The sequence below is a fragment of the Sorex araneus genome, chromosome 5 (assembly GCF_027595985.1).
Source record: "Sorex araneus isolate mSorAra2 chromosome 5, mSorAra2.pri, whole genome shotgun sequence".
Lineage (NCBI taxonomy): Eukaryota > Metazoa > Chordata > Mammalia > Eulipotyphla > Soricidae > Sorex > Sorex araneus.
In genome coordinates this window covers 23,995,624-24,011,800 of record NC_073306.1, presented here as the reverse complement: position 1 = coordinate 24,011,800, position 16,177 = coordinate 23,995,624, and the positions used below count along the sequence as shown (strand labels likewise).

The following is a 16,177-nucleotide window of genomic DNA, read 5'->3' as shown; positions in this document are numbered from 1 at the left end:
TCACAAAAGATCATGTATGTGGCAAAAACCACACAGAACTATTTTCAACCGAATGATTTATCTTTTATATAAAACTGGACCAAGCAATCACAATTGCCAAGATTTTTTTGCAATCTGTATCATTTTCTATAATAGATCATCAAATGAAACACAGTAATTATGATAGCTTTCATTTAAACTGTATAACCAATTCATAAAAATTTAAAACCAGGAAAAGGAAAATAAGACCAGATTTATTATACAATTTTAAAAGTAAAGTAAAGAAGAAATAATAACTGGTGGAGTAAATGAGTCACAGACCAAAGATATCACACAAGACATTCAGACATTTGATAGGCATAAATAAACCAAACTACAAACAGTATACTGTTCTGCTCCTACATAGTGAGATAACCTTTTCCTCACTTTTCAATTTAAAGTGAATCTGTCATTTGATATTATTTCTTTTTGTTAATGCAGTCAAGGTTTCTTGGGTGAGTTTCTTACCTTTTGTAAATTGGACCTGTCTGATGGTGGAATCATCTCAGGTGTAAGAACATGAGGAGGATCGATGCCCTTTATTAACTTTTGATTGATTAAATGAAAAGCCAAGGCAAACTGATCCTTTGAAAGTTTCCCACAGTTCTTTGTGTCGCATAATGCCCTGCACAAATAAAAATAAGTAAATAAATGACACATCTACCATTTGAAAACCCAGAGGAAAGGTAATATTCCTATGTAATTGTTTTAAAATGTTCAAGTGCTTTCAAGTGGAAGAAAAAAAAATGAAAGAGAAAAAGAGAACCCAACAGGTGTCTTGCCCAAAATTCATTCAAATTCTAGGAGACAAACCCACTAAATGGTGAGCAAGTGAGTGGAGAGAGAACATCCACCCTCGTGCTGATCAGGGGTCTCTAATCTAGGTTTACTTTTGTGTTTTCTTGCTGATTTCCAGCAGTAGTGCAGGGAAATCAGAGCTATGGTGGGTTAAAATACCCCAACATTGTCTGCTCCCAAGAATTTCCCACATTGAAAGGCATTAAAAGATGAAACCAAAGTCTTAACAAATTTTGGTACATTAACTGGCATTCAAATAACTCTAAAACAAGCAAAAATTTCCATGTCAGTTTGTTTCTTGCAACTCAGAGTAGGAGGATAGAAGGCTCACAAAGTTAAAGCAGGAACAGCTGCAAACGGAGATCACATGTGACGAGAAGGCTGCAATCTGGAAAGCTTTACCATTATCACTTCAAGAAAAACAGCAAATGTTTTTCTCTCTCCCGACCCCTCCCCCGCAACCTAAGTAGAGCCAAAGTGATAGCACAGTGGGCAAGGTGTCTACATAGAGTCAACCTCGATTTCATCCCTGCCAGCACCACATCCCTGAGCACAGAGCCAAAAGTGAACCTCGAGAGTCACAGGGTGTGTAAACCAAAATAAAACAAAGGTAACACCTACCTTGTAAGGTTACTATGAAAATTAAAGATAAATTGCACTCAAACTCTGGGCAAAAAGCCAAATCCATGAGAACTGCCATTTATTGAGCATAGTGTCTAGCCTACAAACTCGAAAGTGGCAGATATAATTGGTTACCCATATTTAATCTTATACTGATTTTTGAACCACACCTACCAGTACTCAGGAATCACTCATTGCATTGCCTGAGGAATCATATGTGATACTGGAGATCAAACCAAGGTTGGCCACATGCAAGTAAGTGTCTGAATCCCTGTACTATCTCTCTAGCTCAATACATATATACATATTTAATCTTTCCTAGTTTTGGATTCGTGCTTTTTTCTGAATTTTCTCTTTGCAACTATGTGGTTTCATTTCTGATGTTTGCTATTAGTTGAAAAATCAGCATAACCTATTCACAGGGAGTTGTGTTAGTAGCAGATACACTACAAAGTATGTTTATATTACCTCATTACTCACATCACTTTATTTACTTAAAAAAATTTATATTACTCATATGTGATAACACAGCACATGAAAGTCACTAAGGACAAAGGTTTGTCTTGCTTCAGGACCAAGTATGTCATTCCCACGTAAAGGTACAAAAGCCTATGTATGTTCTAAAAAATTCTTTAAGGAATACTCATAAAAAAAATTATACTGCTTAAATTTCACGCTTATGGATTTGCCTTTCATAATTTAAGTTACACTGAAATCAAAAGATGCCTCATTTTAACATTCTGGTATTAATTAACCAATGTCTGGTCAATCTCCCAAAACTTTAGCAAACTCAAGTTCTGTCTATATTATCCAAAAGAAATTTTCAGATTTAAACATTATATATCAAGATTTCTAAAATGATTCTAAGTATAAATATCTAAAAATAGAATATGCAGAAAACTAAAGTGATACAAGCCATACTTGTTTTTGTAAATAAATTTAATTAAATTCTTACCAAATATGGGCTAGTAAGGTTGAAGGCAAACCTGTCTTCAGAAAAATTTCACGAACTTCCAATCCAGACACAAAACCATCCATATCTTTATCGGTTTTCAGGAAGATTTCATCATATTTAGCTTTTTCTGCAGGGGATACAACCCACTATAGGAAAAAATACATACTTATATAGTATTTCAGTCAAAGCAAAGTAAACTTTAGTGTCACTTTTTGTTTGCTTTTTTGTTGTTTTTCTGTTTGGGAGCCACACCAGCAATGCTCAGGGGTTACTCCAGGCTCTGCACTCAAGAATCATTCCTGGCAGGCTCAGGGGATCATATGAGATGCCAGTGACTGAACCCGGATCGGCCACATACAAGGCAAGTGCCCTACTGGCTCTATTATCTCTCCAGTTCTAGTGTCACTTTTTTCAATTATGAATCAAAATGAAAAATTCTGAGCAACTCTACTCATTAACTAAAGCAATGGTGTTTCACTTCCATCATAGCAATGCAAATATTGAGGTAAAAAACAAATTATAAAAGATAAATACAGGTCAGTTGGGCTGGAGACATAGCACAGTGGTAGGGCGTTCCCCTTTCACTCGGCCTACCTGTGTTCAATTGCTTTGTCCCTCTCAGAGAGACCAGCAAGCTACCGAGAGTAGCTTGCCCACATGGCAGAGCCTGGCAAGCTACCCGTGGCATATTTGCTATGCCAAAAACAGTAACAATAAGTCTCACAACGAGAGACGTTACTGGTGCCCACTCGAACAACTCGATGAGCAAGGGGATGACAGTGACAGGTCAGTTGAGACTGTATTTATAGATGCCTGTTTTACATTTTTACCTTGTTAGTAATGAATAAATTCAAGCACAGTTAACTCTTGATTTGTGAACAAATGCAACATATGTGGATAACTGACAGTCTGTATAATTCAGGTAATTATCAATATCTATTATTTTTGTTTGTTTGGGTGCCACACCCGGGAGCTTTCAGGAACTCAAGAGAACCACACAGTGCCAGGGATCAAATCTGAGCCTCCAGCATGCAAAATGTGCTACAGTCTATTGAGCTGTCTCTACAGACCCTCAATTTCTGTTTTTTTACAACTTGATTAAGCATTCTTAAGCGTAGCCAAACAGGCTGATTTTGTATCTTGTCAGTTTCTTTTTTTTTTTTTTGACTCAACATGACTAGACGCAGGCTGGAGGGTGGCAGGTGAGGGAAAGATCTTGGAAAACCCAAACTTGTATAATCTAGTAATGAAGAATCAAGAGTTAACTGGAGATTAAACAAATAAAAAACTACTACTAACTATACAAGGGCAAGCATGCCAGATTAGCACAGCACATCTCTCTCCACCTTTTACTGCAGGGAGTTCCAGGCAAAGCCAATGAAACAGCCTCTGACCTAAATTGGGCCAACAACAAGAGAAGGATTGTCTGCCTTCTTAGGGACTTCAGCTTAGGAGAGTTCACCAGAGGAAATGCTAAATTTCTGATCCCTTTGATTGTTCCTTCTATCAAGCAACCAACAGTTATATGTCATGCATTTTTGTGTTTATTTTTAAAAGTCCTTTAGCACTGATGAATCTATACCTGTCTTAGTGACGCTTTGGTAGGTAAAATGCCTACAGGTGGTAAGGAGTGGCAAGGTTCCTTGGATGATGCTGAAGAAGGGATGAACCGAACAGAGCCTGATATACTGACCGTTTTTCTCTTAGAAGGTGGCACCACGGCTGGAGGCAAAGACATTGGCACGGGCTCCTTCTCCAGGGCACAGTATACCAAAAACATGGCCTTCAAAACAGATGAACCACAGTCACATATATTAAAATCACTCAACATTCACCTATTGAGCAGATTATTGTTTAACAAGAAAGCATTTTCAAGCTGTCTCAAGTCCTTTTTTTTTTTTTTCAAAAAAAAAATAGAGATTAAGCTGGGAAGAAAAGGAGGAAAAGAAGGGGAGATGAAAGGAAGAAAGGAGAACAGGAAAAAAGGAAATATTTCAAAGTTAAACCGTTTAAACAATTTTTAGGAAGGAACTAGACTTAGGGGGCTGGAGCGATAGCACAGCGGGTAGGGCGTTTGCCTTACACATGGCTGACCCGGGTTCGATTCCTCCGTCCCTCTCAGAGAGCCTGGCAAGCCACTGAGAGTATCCCACCTGCATGGCAGAGCCTGGCAAGCTACTCATATCGTATTTGATAGGCCAAAAACAGTAACAAGTCTCACAATGGAGATATTACTGGTGCCCTCAAATTGATGAACAACAGAATGACAGTGCTATAGTGAACTAGACTTAGACACATCCTTCAACTACAGTACTTGCAATGTCAAGAACAATCAACGGAGCGGGGGGAGGATTAGGAAAATATACAAAATTGAACAAATATTTTATTGAAAAGCAAACATTATAAGTGGCCCATCCTAAGTTAACCTACAGAAAATGCTCACTTAACCCCCCAACATTTAGTTAAAACTATGCTAATACCTTTATGGATATACGATGTTAGCTAGACTGGGCAAACAGGAACTCTCATACATTACAAACCAATAATGAACCTTTTAAGAGCAATTTGACAACATCTACCAAATTAATTTCCTTACTGATTCCACATCCTCAAATCTGGGAATCTACCTATAGACTTACATATTTATATAGAGAATACTATATGAAAAAAGTTGTTAAATTATGGAATTATTTCTATCAGCACCCAAGTGCTCATAAACAGAAGACTGGTTAAAAAGATTCTAGTGCAAACGGATGACTGGTTGAGGAAACTTTGGTACATATATACAATGGAATACTATGCAGCTGTTAGAAAAAAGGAGATCATGAATTTTGTATTTAAGTGGATGGGCATGAAAAGTTTCATGCTGAGTGAAATGAGTCAGAAAGAGAGAGACATAGAAAGATTGCACTCATCTATGGTATATAGAATAACAGAGTGGGAGACTAACACCCAAGAATTGTAGAAATAAGTACCAGGAGGTTGACTCCATGGCTTGGAGGCTAGCCTCACATTCTGGGGAAAGGGCAACTCAGAGAAGGGATCACCAACTATAATGTAGTCGAAGGCCATGTCGGGGAAGGGAGTTGCGGGCTGAATGAGGACTAGAGACTGAGCACAGTGGCCACTCAACACCTTTATTGCAAACCACAACAGCTAATTAGAAAGAGAGAACAGAAGGGAATGCCCTGCCACAGTGGAGGGTGGGGTGGGGGGAGATGGGATTGGGGAGGGTGGGAGGGATGCTGGGTTTACTGGTGGTGGAGAATGGGCACTGGTGAAGGGATGGGTTCCCGAACTTTGTATGAGGGAAGCATAAGCACAAAAGTGTATAAATCTGTAACTGTACCCTCACGGTGATTCACTAATTAAAAATAAATAAATTTAAAAAAAATTCTAGTGCATTCATAACCAGATACTGTGATGCAATTAAAATAACAAAACATGAGAAATACTTTGAATTTGAAATGTAGTAGTACCTTCACAGATATATATAAACTGTTAAAATTCATTAACTTATATAATTAAAATAAATACAGTTCACTATATAGAAAGTACTCCTTAATAACATTAACAAGTGGGGGAGAGAGTACTCTATAAAAAATATCCAAGATGTCATTGTCATTGTCATTGTCATCCCATTGCTCATTGATTTGCTCAAGTGGACATCAGCAACGTCTCCATTATGAGACCTGGTGTTACTGTTTTTGGCATATCGAATATGCCATAGGTAGCTTGCCAGGCTCTGCCGTGTAGGCGGGATACTCTTGGTAGCTCGCCAGGCTCTCTGAGAGGGGCGGATGACTCGAACTCGGGTCGGCCAGCATGCAAGGCAAACACCCTACCCGCTGTGCTATTGCTCCAGCCCATGCAAGATGTACTATTAAAAAATTTATATACTGCCTAGCAGTGTATAAAGTGTGTTATTATCTTTTGTAGTGAGGGGTAGTAGCATTTGTACAGGCGGGCACCAGTACTGTCTCCATTGTGAGACTTGTTACTGTTTTTTGGGATATCAAATACGCGACAGGTAGCTTGCCAGGCTCTGCCGTGCGAGTGGGATACTCTTGGTAGCTTGCCGGGCTCTCCGAGAGGGACAGAGGAATTAAACCCAGGTTGGCTGCATGCAAGGCAAATGCCCTACCCACTGTGCTATCACTCCAGTCCGTGGTGAGGGGTAGCAACTGTTTATACAGGTTTGTATTTGCATTAAAAATTCTAGGAGAGGGGTTGGAGTGATAGCACAGCGGGTAGGGCGCTTGCCTTGAACGCAGCCGACCAGGGTTCGGTTCCCAGCATCCCATATGGTCCCCTGAGCACGGCCAGGAGTAATTCCTGAGTGCATGAACCAGGAGTAACCTCTGTGCATCACCAGGTGTGACCCAAAAACCAAAAGAAAAAAAAATTCTAGGAGAAACAAGAAAGAAAAATGGGTATAAGGTAGATACAAGCGGAGAAATTGAGGACGAGGACAGAACAGAGACTTTTCCCTACTGATTACCTTTTTTTGGTACTACTGTTCTGATTTCTGACTCATGAAAATGCATTACCTGAAAAAATATGGGGGGTGGGGGGTGCAGCAGAAGAGAAATGTAAGGGCTATGGTTCTTGTCTTGCATGGTACTTACCCTGGTTTTGATCCCTGGCACCACACATATGGTCACATGTGCACAGAGCTAGGAGTAAATCCTGAGCACCACAGGCTATAGTTGAAAGCACCCTCCCCTAAAGAAATCAAACTTTGGGAACAGAGAGCTAGTACAGGGGATAAAGTACCTGCCCTGAATGTGACTGACTGCAGTTCAACCCCTGGCACTGGAGTTTAGTCCCTGGCAGGGTGGGGTGGGGAGCAGTACTTCAGGGACCTTGTGGTGATAGGAATCAAATTAGGGTCTTAACTAGGGTCTTGCTGCATGCAAGACAAGTACCTTAACCTCTGCGTCATCTTTGGAACCCTCCACCCACATCGATTTTTGTTTGGGTTTAGGTATGTGTGTAACCCTGCAGTGCTCAGGGCCACTCAAGCTCAGGGGACTACTTGTGGTGCTGGGTTCAAACCCAAGTCAACTGTGTTGAAGGCAAGGTCTTTATCCACTCTCCTATTTTCTAGCCTGTACCTTTAAGACTTTAAAAAGATGAAATTTCCATGACTATCTTCAAGCATATAAAATTATACAAAACATGCTGGAACTTCCAGAAAGGTTCCAACAGCAATTGGGAGTAAATTACCATTTTTCCTCTTATTTTTTTTCTTTCACTGAAAAAAGTTACAATTCTCCCAAAAAAGAAATCTGCTTCTAAGTTAAATATTATGGGGCTTTCAAATCAGTATTTATCAAGTGCCTAATACAACACTGATCCACAAACATTGAAATAATAATTCATCTTACATAAAAAACTATGGTTCAGAAATGTTAATTAACTTGACCAATATATAGTTCCAAAGCTCTTGCTTTCTGTTTTTAAGTAGAATTTACCATCCTTAGATGTGCACAGATAATTTTATAATACGATATTCCCCTCTATAAGCAATAAATCTTTTAACCCGTGGTACCCAAATTATAGCAGGCATCATAATTACCTAGAAGCTTGGTAAAGTTTAGGTTTCTGGACACCATTCCCAGAGTTCATAACCACTGAATTCATGGTTGGGCTCAATAGTGTGTATTTTAATGAATTCCTAGTGGGTATTCACCATGTCTGACCTAGGAACACTTCAATTCTCTGGTTGTTTAGTTTCTCTGATGGTGCTCAGGGATAGAACCCTGGTCTCCCACATGCAAAGTATGCACACGAATACTTCCAGCTAGGTCCCCAACCCTGGGAAAACTTTTTTTAGGAGGTTAGTGGTGGGCAGGGTAGGAGGGATGAGCTACACCAGTGATATTAAGACAGGGGTAGATGACTAGTCCAGCTCTGTGCTGAGGAATGACCCCTGGTGGAGCTCAGGTGGTGCTGGAGATTTCAACAGAGGTCAGCCACATGCAAGGCAAGAACCTTACTTCCTTTGCTATCTTTCTGAGCTATTTATCACTTGACCCAAACCAAGAATTCTCATCTCCCCATTCACTAGTCAGTTATAAGAATTTAATTCAATTTTAGTTTTAGAAACACACAACCTTTCTAACTCCAAAGGACTTAAACGACAGAAAGGAAACAATCTGACTAGCACATACATTCGGCCAAATTAAAAATATATGCAATATTATTAATTGCCACAGAGCTAAGGAAAGTGCCTAACAAGCACATTAAAGGTCAGCATTCTCTCACTGCAGATGGGAGTCATTTCCTGGAAAAGTGGACACTGAGCAAAAAAACACTGTTAACCATCTGTTGGCAACAGACAACACATTTTTTTAAGTTAAAAGAAAATATTAACTTCATGTTGCCCTGAAACTAGTTTGCTTGACAAAGTTGAAGCCAAAATATTCCCACCAAACAGCACAGAAAACACAGGCTGTACTTTTGTTTGTTTTCTTATTATATGGTATTTTATCCTAATGAAAGTCTTCTATAGAGACAAAATCAGCACCTAAATCAAATAATGCATCATAATCACATGTACACAAACAAATCTGACCAGTAATTGGTTTTTGAACTTCAGTGTATTGGCAAATGCATTTAGATTTTTTTTTTTTTTTGGTGACTTCAATATAACAGCATCAAGAATAAGCCTAAGCTTATTTAGAAATGTTAAGGAGAGAATGTCACACTACAGAGATGCCTCCAGACCCTGTGCCAGGCTGTCTTATCCAGGGCAACTTGGAGGGGGTGAGTGAGTTTCCTTCCCCGCCCCAATAGAGCCCCAGCAGCTGAAAGAACTCAATCGCCACCATGCTCACGGCCGCTCTCCACGGGCTCAGATGAACCTCAGCCATGAGTGATTCCTGGAGCAAATCATATTCTCATCCTCTGCAAAACTGGTTTGATGAGTAGCAAACCACATTTGATGAGTTTAAAGTAGAAGGCAACCAATCTCAGGGGGAAAATATATACAAGGGCTTAAGGGCTCCAGAATGAAATATAACTGTCTTCATACACTTTCCTCTAAGGAAATTTTGTTGGATTATATGAATAATCCTCTAAATACGGTCCAACAAAATTGTTATGAAACAAGCAATACAAAATTAATTATTTCGGTTCTGCATTAGGGGGCACAGTTTGGGATTTGATATATGGTAGGAAGGTGCAATGATGGTGGGATTGGTGTTCGAATATTAAATGTCATGAATTTTGTGAACTTTATAAAAATAAAATTTAAGCACACACAAAAAAAAAAGTTAAGGAAAAGGAGGAGTTGGTTTTACTGTTGGGAGATAATTACCAGTAACAGTATTTCCCAAATTTCAATAGCAATCAGTATCACTCAAGGGCTTGTTACAAAAGGGTTTTTACTCTTTCCACAGGGATTCTGATTTATTTAGCACACGGAAAAAAGCCCAGCGAATTGCTTTTCTAATAAATTTTCTAATAAAGGTGATGTTATTTTTGGTAAACCATATTTTAAGAACCAGGCAAGTGCCCAATCCTCTGTATTATCTCTCCAGTCCCAGCAATCCCACCTTAACCAAGAAATAAAGGTTAACATCAGAGATGGCTGTGGACATCATTTACTCAAAGAACAAATGTAACAAGTAAGGTATTTCTTTCTAAAAACACACACCCAAGTTAAATCATGAGAAAAATCACCAAACCCACATTAGGAAAGATTCCACAGGCTACGTAACCTACTTAGCATTCCTTAATAATGTGAAGACCACAGAACAACAAAACAAAACCAAGAAACTATTAAAAGACTAGCGTCACTGAAGATACATGGTGATTAAATATGGCATTCTACCCACTGTACTATTTCTCCAGCTCCAAATGTTGGTTTTGTTTTTGCTTTTGTTTTCAATTTTGACAAGAATACCATGATTGGGTCGGAGCAATGGTACAGTGGGTAGGCATTTGCCTTGCACATGTCCAACCTGAGTTCAATCCCTGGCATCCCAAGTGCTCCCTAAACCTGCCAGAAGTAATTTCTGAGTGCAAAGCCAGGAGTAACCCCTGAGCATTGCTGGGTGTGACTCTGAAAAAGCCAAAAAAAGAGAGTACCATGATAATGCAATATGATGACACATACTACATGAGAACTGGAAGTAAAATGATGGGAAACTCATTAAACTATTCCTACAACTTTTCTATAAATTTAAGCCTAATAAAAATATATAGGCCAGGAATGTGGCTCACTGGTACAGCACTGGCAAACAGGTGAAGTACTGGGTTCCCATTCTGGCACCCTCCCCCGCAAAACAAAAACAAAAACAAAAACAAAAAAGATCTTCAAGGCTCAGATTCAGCCTGTCTCTCCCACTAAAAGCACACTTATAAAGCTTTGCCTAGCTCTAAAAATCCATGAAAAAGCAAGAACATAAATTCATTTACCAAAAAATATAAAATGACTTCTATTTTTTGTTTTTTGTTGGTTTGTTTCTTGGGCCACACCTGGTGATGTTTAGGGGTTACTCCTGGCTCTGTGCTTGGGAATCACTTCTGGCAGTGGTCAGGGAAACCATATGGGATGCCAGGGATGGACTCTGAATCAGTAGCATGCAAGGCAAGTGCCCTGCTGTAGTACCTGCTATATTATCGCTCCAGCCCCTAAATTACTTTCATTTTAAAAGCAGTATTTTCTGCATCAATAAAACAAAGAAAAGACTTTCAGTCTTAATAAAAACAAAGAACAGCACACTTGAGGAACTTATCCTGAAACTGAATGAGATTATTAGTTACTCCCCTAAGAGTTTTAAAAATTCACATTCAAAGACGTAAAAATAATTTTTACAATCCATTTTATTGGGACAGAGATTGTACAGTGGGTAGGGTACTTGCCTTATATGCAGCAGACCCAGGTTCAATCCCCAGCACCTTACATGGGTCCCCTAAACTTTGTCTTGAGTGATCTCTGAACACAGGAGTTTAAGTCTTGAGTACCACCGGGTGAGGCCAGGTTTAGCCCCAAAATCCAAAGTAAACAAGTGAATACATAAAATCTATATTACCACTTTCAAAAGTCATTTTAGTTTTGGTCAGAACATCAAAGTCATGACAAGACCTGGACTTTATAAACTCAGTTAAAAAGAAAAATATTCAAAGATATTCTAGGATTTGGATTTTTAATTAAATCGCTGGGTTTCAGAGAATATGAAAGCATTTACATTTGAAAGGGAACTTTAGGACCATTCATAAAAGGTTCACATGGTAACAGAAGCTGTACACGTTAGAATTTCTCAGTAACTTCAACTTTATTGATTACAATTAAAAGAAAATCTCATTTATGCTATAAAAAGAAACTGGCTAAGAATTTTAAAGGTTAAGTTTCCCACATAAATATTCAGGTTCAGTAAAATTTTTATTCATTGATGACATAACTATTCACTTTTAAAAATCTATGTTGCAATTCAACATACAAGTGAGAATCTCTCAATAACTTCATTTTCATTTGTTCCTATTTAAAACACATAATACGTAAAACCAAAGCAAATACTGAGTTTATTTGAATATTTAACGATAAGTGAGATCAACCCTTAAAAATTCAATTTTTTAAAATACTGATGCTTATGAATAAAAATAAACACCACTGACTTATAGTTTTTCTTACACTGGCTATGCAGTAATTCTAATTAATGGACTATATTGTCCAGCAAATGAAATAGAAAATATATATGGCAAAATCTACCAACAGAATCCTCACAAGGAATAACCCTAGATTCAAAATGACTAAATTAATGATATGATTTACCAAAAACATTCCAAAATCTTCTGGGGTTGGGCAGGAAAGGAGAAAGAAAGGAAGGAAAATAATTTAAATACCTCACTTTTGAGGGCTATTTTTTTTCTTGGATTTCCAGCACTGCAATTAAAAATATATATATATACAAAATAACATTGTTTCCAAATATTAGAAAGTGAAAAGTAAGAAAGGTAAGGTATGGGGAGAAAAAGTAAGGAATGGAATGGTAACTATTAAAGGGACATTTTAACAGAATTCCCATATTATAAGAAGGGAAAACTAACAAATCTCAACTTGATAACCAAAAATACTGTTAGTTTCTACTGCATAATTTTTCCAAATGGAATATATGCATTCTACCTATTTCTTCTGGCTTTAGAGGTAGAAGTGTAATACAATTTATAAAAGTAAAAAGAGAATTTGAAACAACAGAATCAATATTAGACATTCATTAATGATGTCTAATATCTTAGTCAAAAGTTATTAAAACAAATCATAAACTTGCCATGAGGAAAATCTTTACTTTTTTTTTTTTTTTTTTTTTTTTTTTACTTTTTGGGTCCCACCCGGCGATGCACAGGGGTTACTCCTGGCTCTGCACTCAGGAATCACCCCCGGCGGTGCTCAGGGGACCACATGGGATGCTGGGAATTGAACCCAGGTCGGCCTCGTGCAAGGCAAATGCCCTACCCCCTGTGCTATCGCTCCAGCCCCTTTACAAATTTTTTAAGCAGAGAAAAACATTCTCTCTCTCACTATCATCCAACTGAGCTAAAAGTATGCACAAAGATATAAAAAAAACCAAACATACCTAAATACTTTGAAATTAGAATACTTTATATCAATTTCTCTTGACTACAGCTAAAAAAAAGATTCAAGGGAAAACATATTCCTTAAAAATGCTTTCAATATTAAATATGATTTAAAAATAAAGAAATATAGATTTTCATAAACTTATTTAGTTTTTTGTACATTCTTTTGGCCATATTCAATAATGCTTATAAGTTAGTTCTGGTTCTGCACTCCTGGAGGTACGTGGGGAACCATATGAGATGCCAGGGATCAAACTCCAGTCTGCTGCATGTAAGGCAAGTGCCCTACCCACTATACTATCTTTTCAGTCATCATCTTCAAGAATTTTTTTCTTTGGCTTTTAGGCAAACACCCAGATTTTTATGATTCTGTGCTTAGAGGATCATGCAGAGCTGACAATCAAAAGAGGCCTCCTGAAGGCACAACATGAACTCCAGGCTGCTGTGATATCTTAAGCCCTAGAAAAGTTTTAAGTAAACCAAAAGAACCTAGGAAAAGAAATTAAAACTTAAAAAGGAATGAAAAAGTCAAAACATACTAAATGATAAGTCCAAAAGATGGCTCTTTTTAAAGGTCAACTAGATAAAATCTAATTTAAAAAAATGAGAGAAAAGGAAAAAATATAGAACACACAGAATAAGAAAAAAACCACACTGATTTTTAATGACGCACACCTGAAACCTGTATGATGTTATACATAAGTTATACTCGATTTAAAAAATTCATTAGTGTGTTGGCCTCAAAGATGGCAGCGGTACAGTGGCAGGCTGGCAGAGGGATGGTAGCATTGAACAGCCGATGGCATCACAAAGTTTCTGCATGAGTGAATGTGGGTGCCCCTTTGACATTCTGTCTCAGGGAGAATGCCATTAAGTGAAACCGGGCGGTCGTCTGCCACAGAAGCTAGTCCAGAGTGGAACTTGTGAGGATGGTGGCAGGGCAGCTGCCAGTGGGCATTGCTACTGCAGCTCTTGGTGCTGTGGGTGGTGGAGGGGCGCCCACTATGGTGCCCTGGCGATTCACTGCCAGCAAGGTAGTCCCACTGCCATTCCTTCTCTGGACCAGCCCTTGTCACCTTCAGAATATTATGGAAGAAAACCTCTCTGAGAGCCAACTGTCTGGTGACCCAAGATTGGGGGAGTGCGGTCCCCAGTCAGGCTCTGCTGGACTGGTGACTACAGCCCACCCAGGGTGCCCAGGCTGCAAACGGTAGCAGCACTGGCTGCGATCCTGGTCTCTGCCAGGGTGACTGCTCCTGCCACCACCACTGGGATCCAGGGGGCACAGCACTGCCAGCAGGTCAATCTGGACCCACTGGGGTAGTGCATCAGGAGCCTTATGGTGCCTTCAGGATTCCTGATAACCCCAAAATCACCACTGTGCCTCTAGCCAGTCTCCCAACTACTCAGAACGAAGCTTCCCAAGAAATTAAACTGCCAAAAGCTAGGTATATGGGAGCCATGTCCACAAACCACCTCTGGCTCAGCCATACAAGTTCATTTATCAGTCTTCATCATCAACTCATAAATAAATCTCAAAAGAGATCAAAAGCCACAGTTAATCTCAGACCTGTGCAAGGCTGAACAAACCAGGGTAGATAGAATGGGGCAGGCTAGCCCACTGCCTTCTCAAACAGAGCCCCCAGCAGCCACTTGCTCCTTTATAATGGCCGGATTCCATTATCTCAAGACAGACCTCATGGAGATATTAACCTGCTGAAAATTCAGGTATGCAGGTTTTGTGACTGAAATCTCCAGACTTTCTCAGTCAGGATGGGCTGGCTATACTTCCTTATAGCCCCCAATTTCCCATATTTCCCCACTTCCCTATACTCCTGGAAGCACCAGCAGTCACCCCCATGAACCAACTCCAGTGACACCAAGTAAGCTTTTCCATAGGCCTCACTTCAGAGACCCATAAATAAATCTCAAAAGAGATCAAAAGCCACAGTGAATCTCAGACCCATACAAGGCTTAACAGATTATGGTAGGTTGGAGGAGGGTGGGTTACCCTGCTTTCCACCCGAACAGAGCCATCAGAAGTTGCTTGCTTCCACAATCCAAAATCACTGCCATGCCCACAGCCAGACTGCATCATCTCAGGATGGACCTGACCAAGACATTAGTCTGCTGAAAATTCGGGTATGCAGGTTTTGTGACTGAAATCTCCAGGTTTTCTTGGAGTTCGGATGGGCTACCTCCCCCCCACCTCCCTGTACTTTCAGAAGCCCCGACAGACATGCCCACAAAGCCGCCACTGAGTGAAAAAAAACTACTCCAGCTGTACCTCTCTGATAAAAATACTGGACATCCTGAACAAACACGATGATCTCTTAGTACCTGTACTGCAAACCATAATAAACAAAAGGAGAGGGAGAAAGAAGAAAGGTGCCTGTCATAGAGGCAGGCAGGGGGAGGAAAAGTAGGGAAAGAGGAGTGGTAGGAGGGAAACTGGAGACATTGGTGGTGGGAAATGTATACTGGTAGAGGGATGGATGTTCAAACACTGTATGACTGAAACCCAACCATGAATAGCTTTGTGATGGTCTATCTCACAGTAATTCAATTTAAAAATTCAGTAGTTTAAAAATGGTACACATCAAAGAGATTAAAAGAATAATGCAAACTTGGAGAGACAAGTTGAAAAGTCAAAGAAATGGACAATTCCTTAGCCAAACTTAACAAACTACTTACTTTCCAAGTAAACAATTAAAAGAAGAAAAACAGAATTCATGAATTCACAGCAGAGTTTATCTAAGCCTCAAGGAAGAAACAAACACAAGTCTTATTTGGAATGAGATATCCAATTATTAAGGATAACAGATCTTCAGATGTCAAAATTTTCTGTCTTTATAAATGAAATGAAACAAAAGTGTTAATCACATTTTCCTACAATAAAAGTGAAATTTTTGGAAGGAGGGCACATTTGTAGCAAAATTATTTCCTGCATATCTTTTTTTTTTTTTTTTTGCTTTTTGGGTCACACCCAGCAATGCACAGGGGTTACTCCTGACTCTGCACTCAGGAATTACCCCTGGCGGTGCTCAGCGGAACATATGGGATGCTGGGATTCGAACCCAGGTCGGCCACGTGCAAGGCAAACGCCCTACCCGCTGTGCTATCACTCCAGCCCCTTTCCTGCATATCTTAAAGTCAAATACAAAGAATGTACAGGGGCCAGGAAGATGGTTCAGGGGA

General features: G+C 39.3%; 1 protein-coding gene across 2 annotated transcripts in view; it reads right to left on the bottom strand.

Moving 5' to 3' along the window:
* Positions 1–16,177, bottom strand: part of EPS15 (epidermal growth factor receptor pathway substrate 15) — a 152,668-nt gene that overhangs the window by 83,204 nt on the left and 53,287 nt on the right. For both annotated transcript variants that reach the window (XM_055138077.1, XM_055138076.1), the window contains exons 9-11: positions 4,086–4,175; positions 2,393–2,538; positions 487–643 (exon numbers count right to left, since the gene is read on the bottom strand). In XM_055138077.1, coding sequence (XP_054994052.1) covers positions 487–643; positions 2,393–2,538; positions 4,086–4,175 — 393 coding nt within the window. The remainder of the gene's footprint in view (positions 1–486; positions 644–2,392; positions 2,539–4,085; positions 4,176–16,177) is intronic.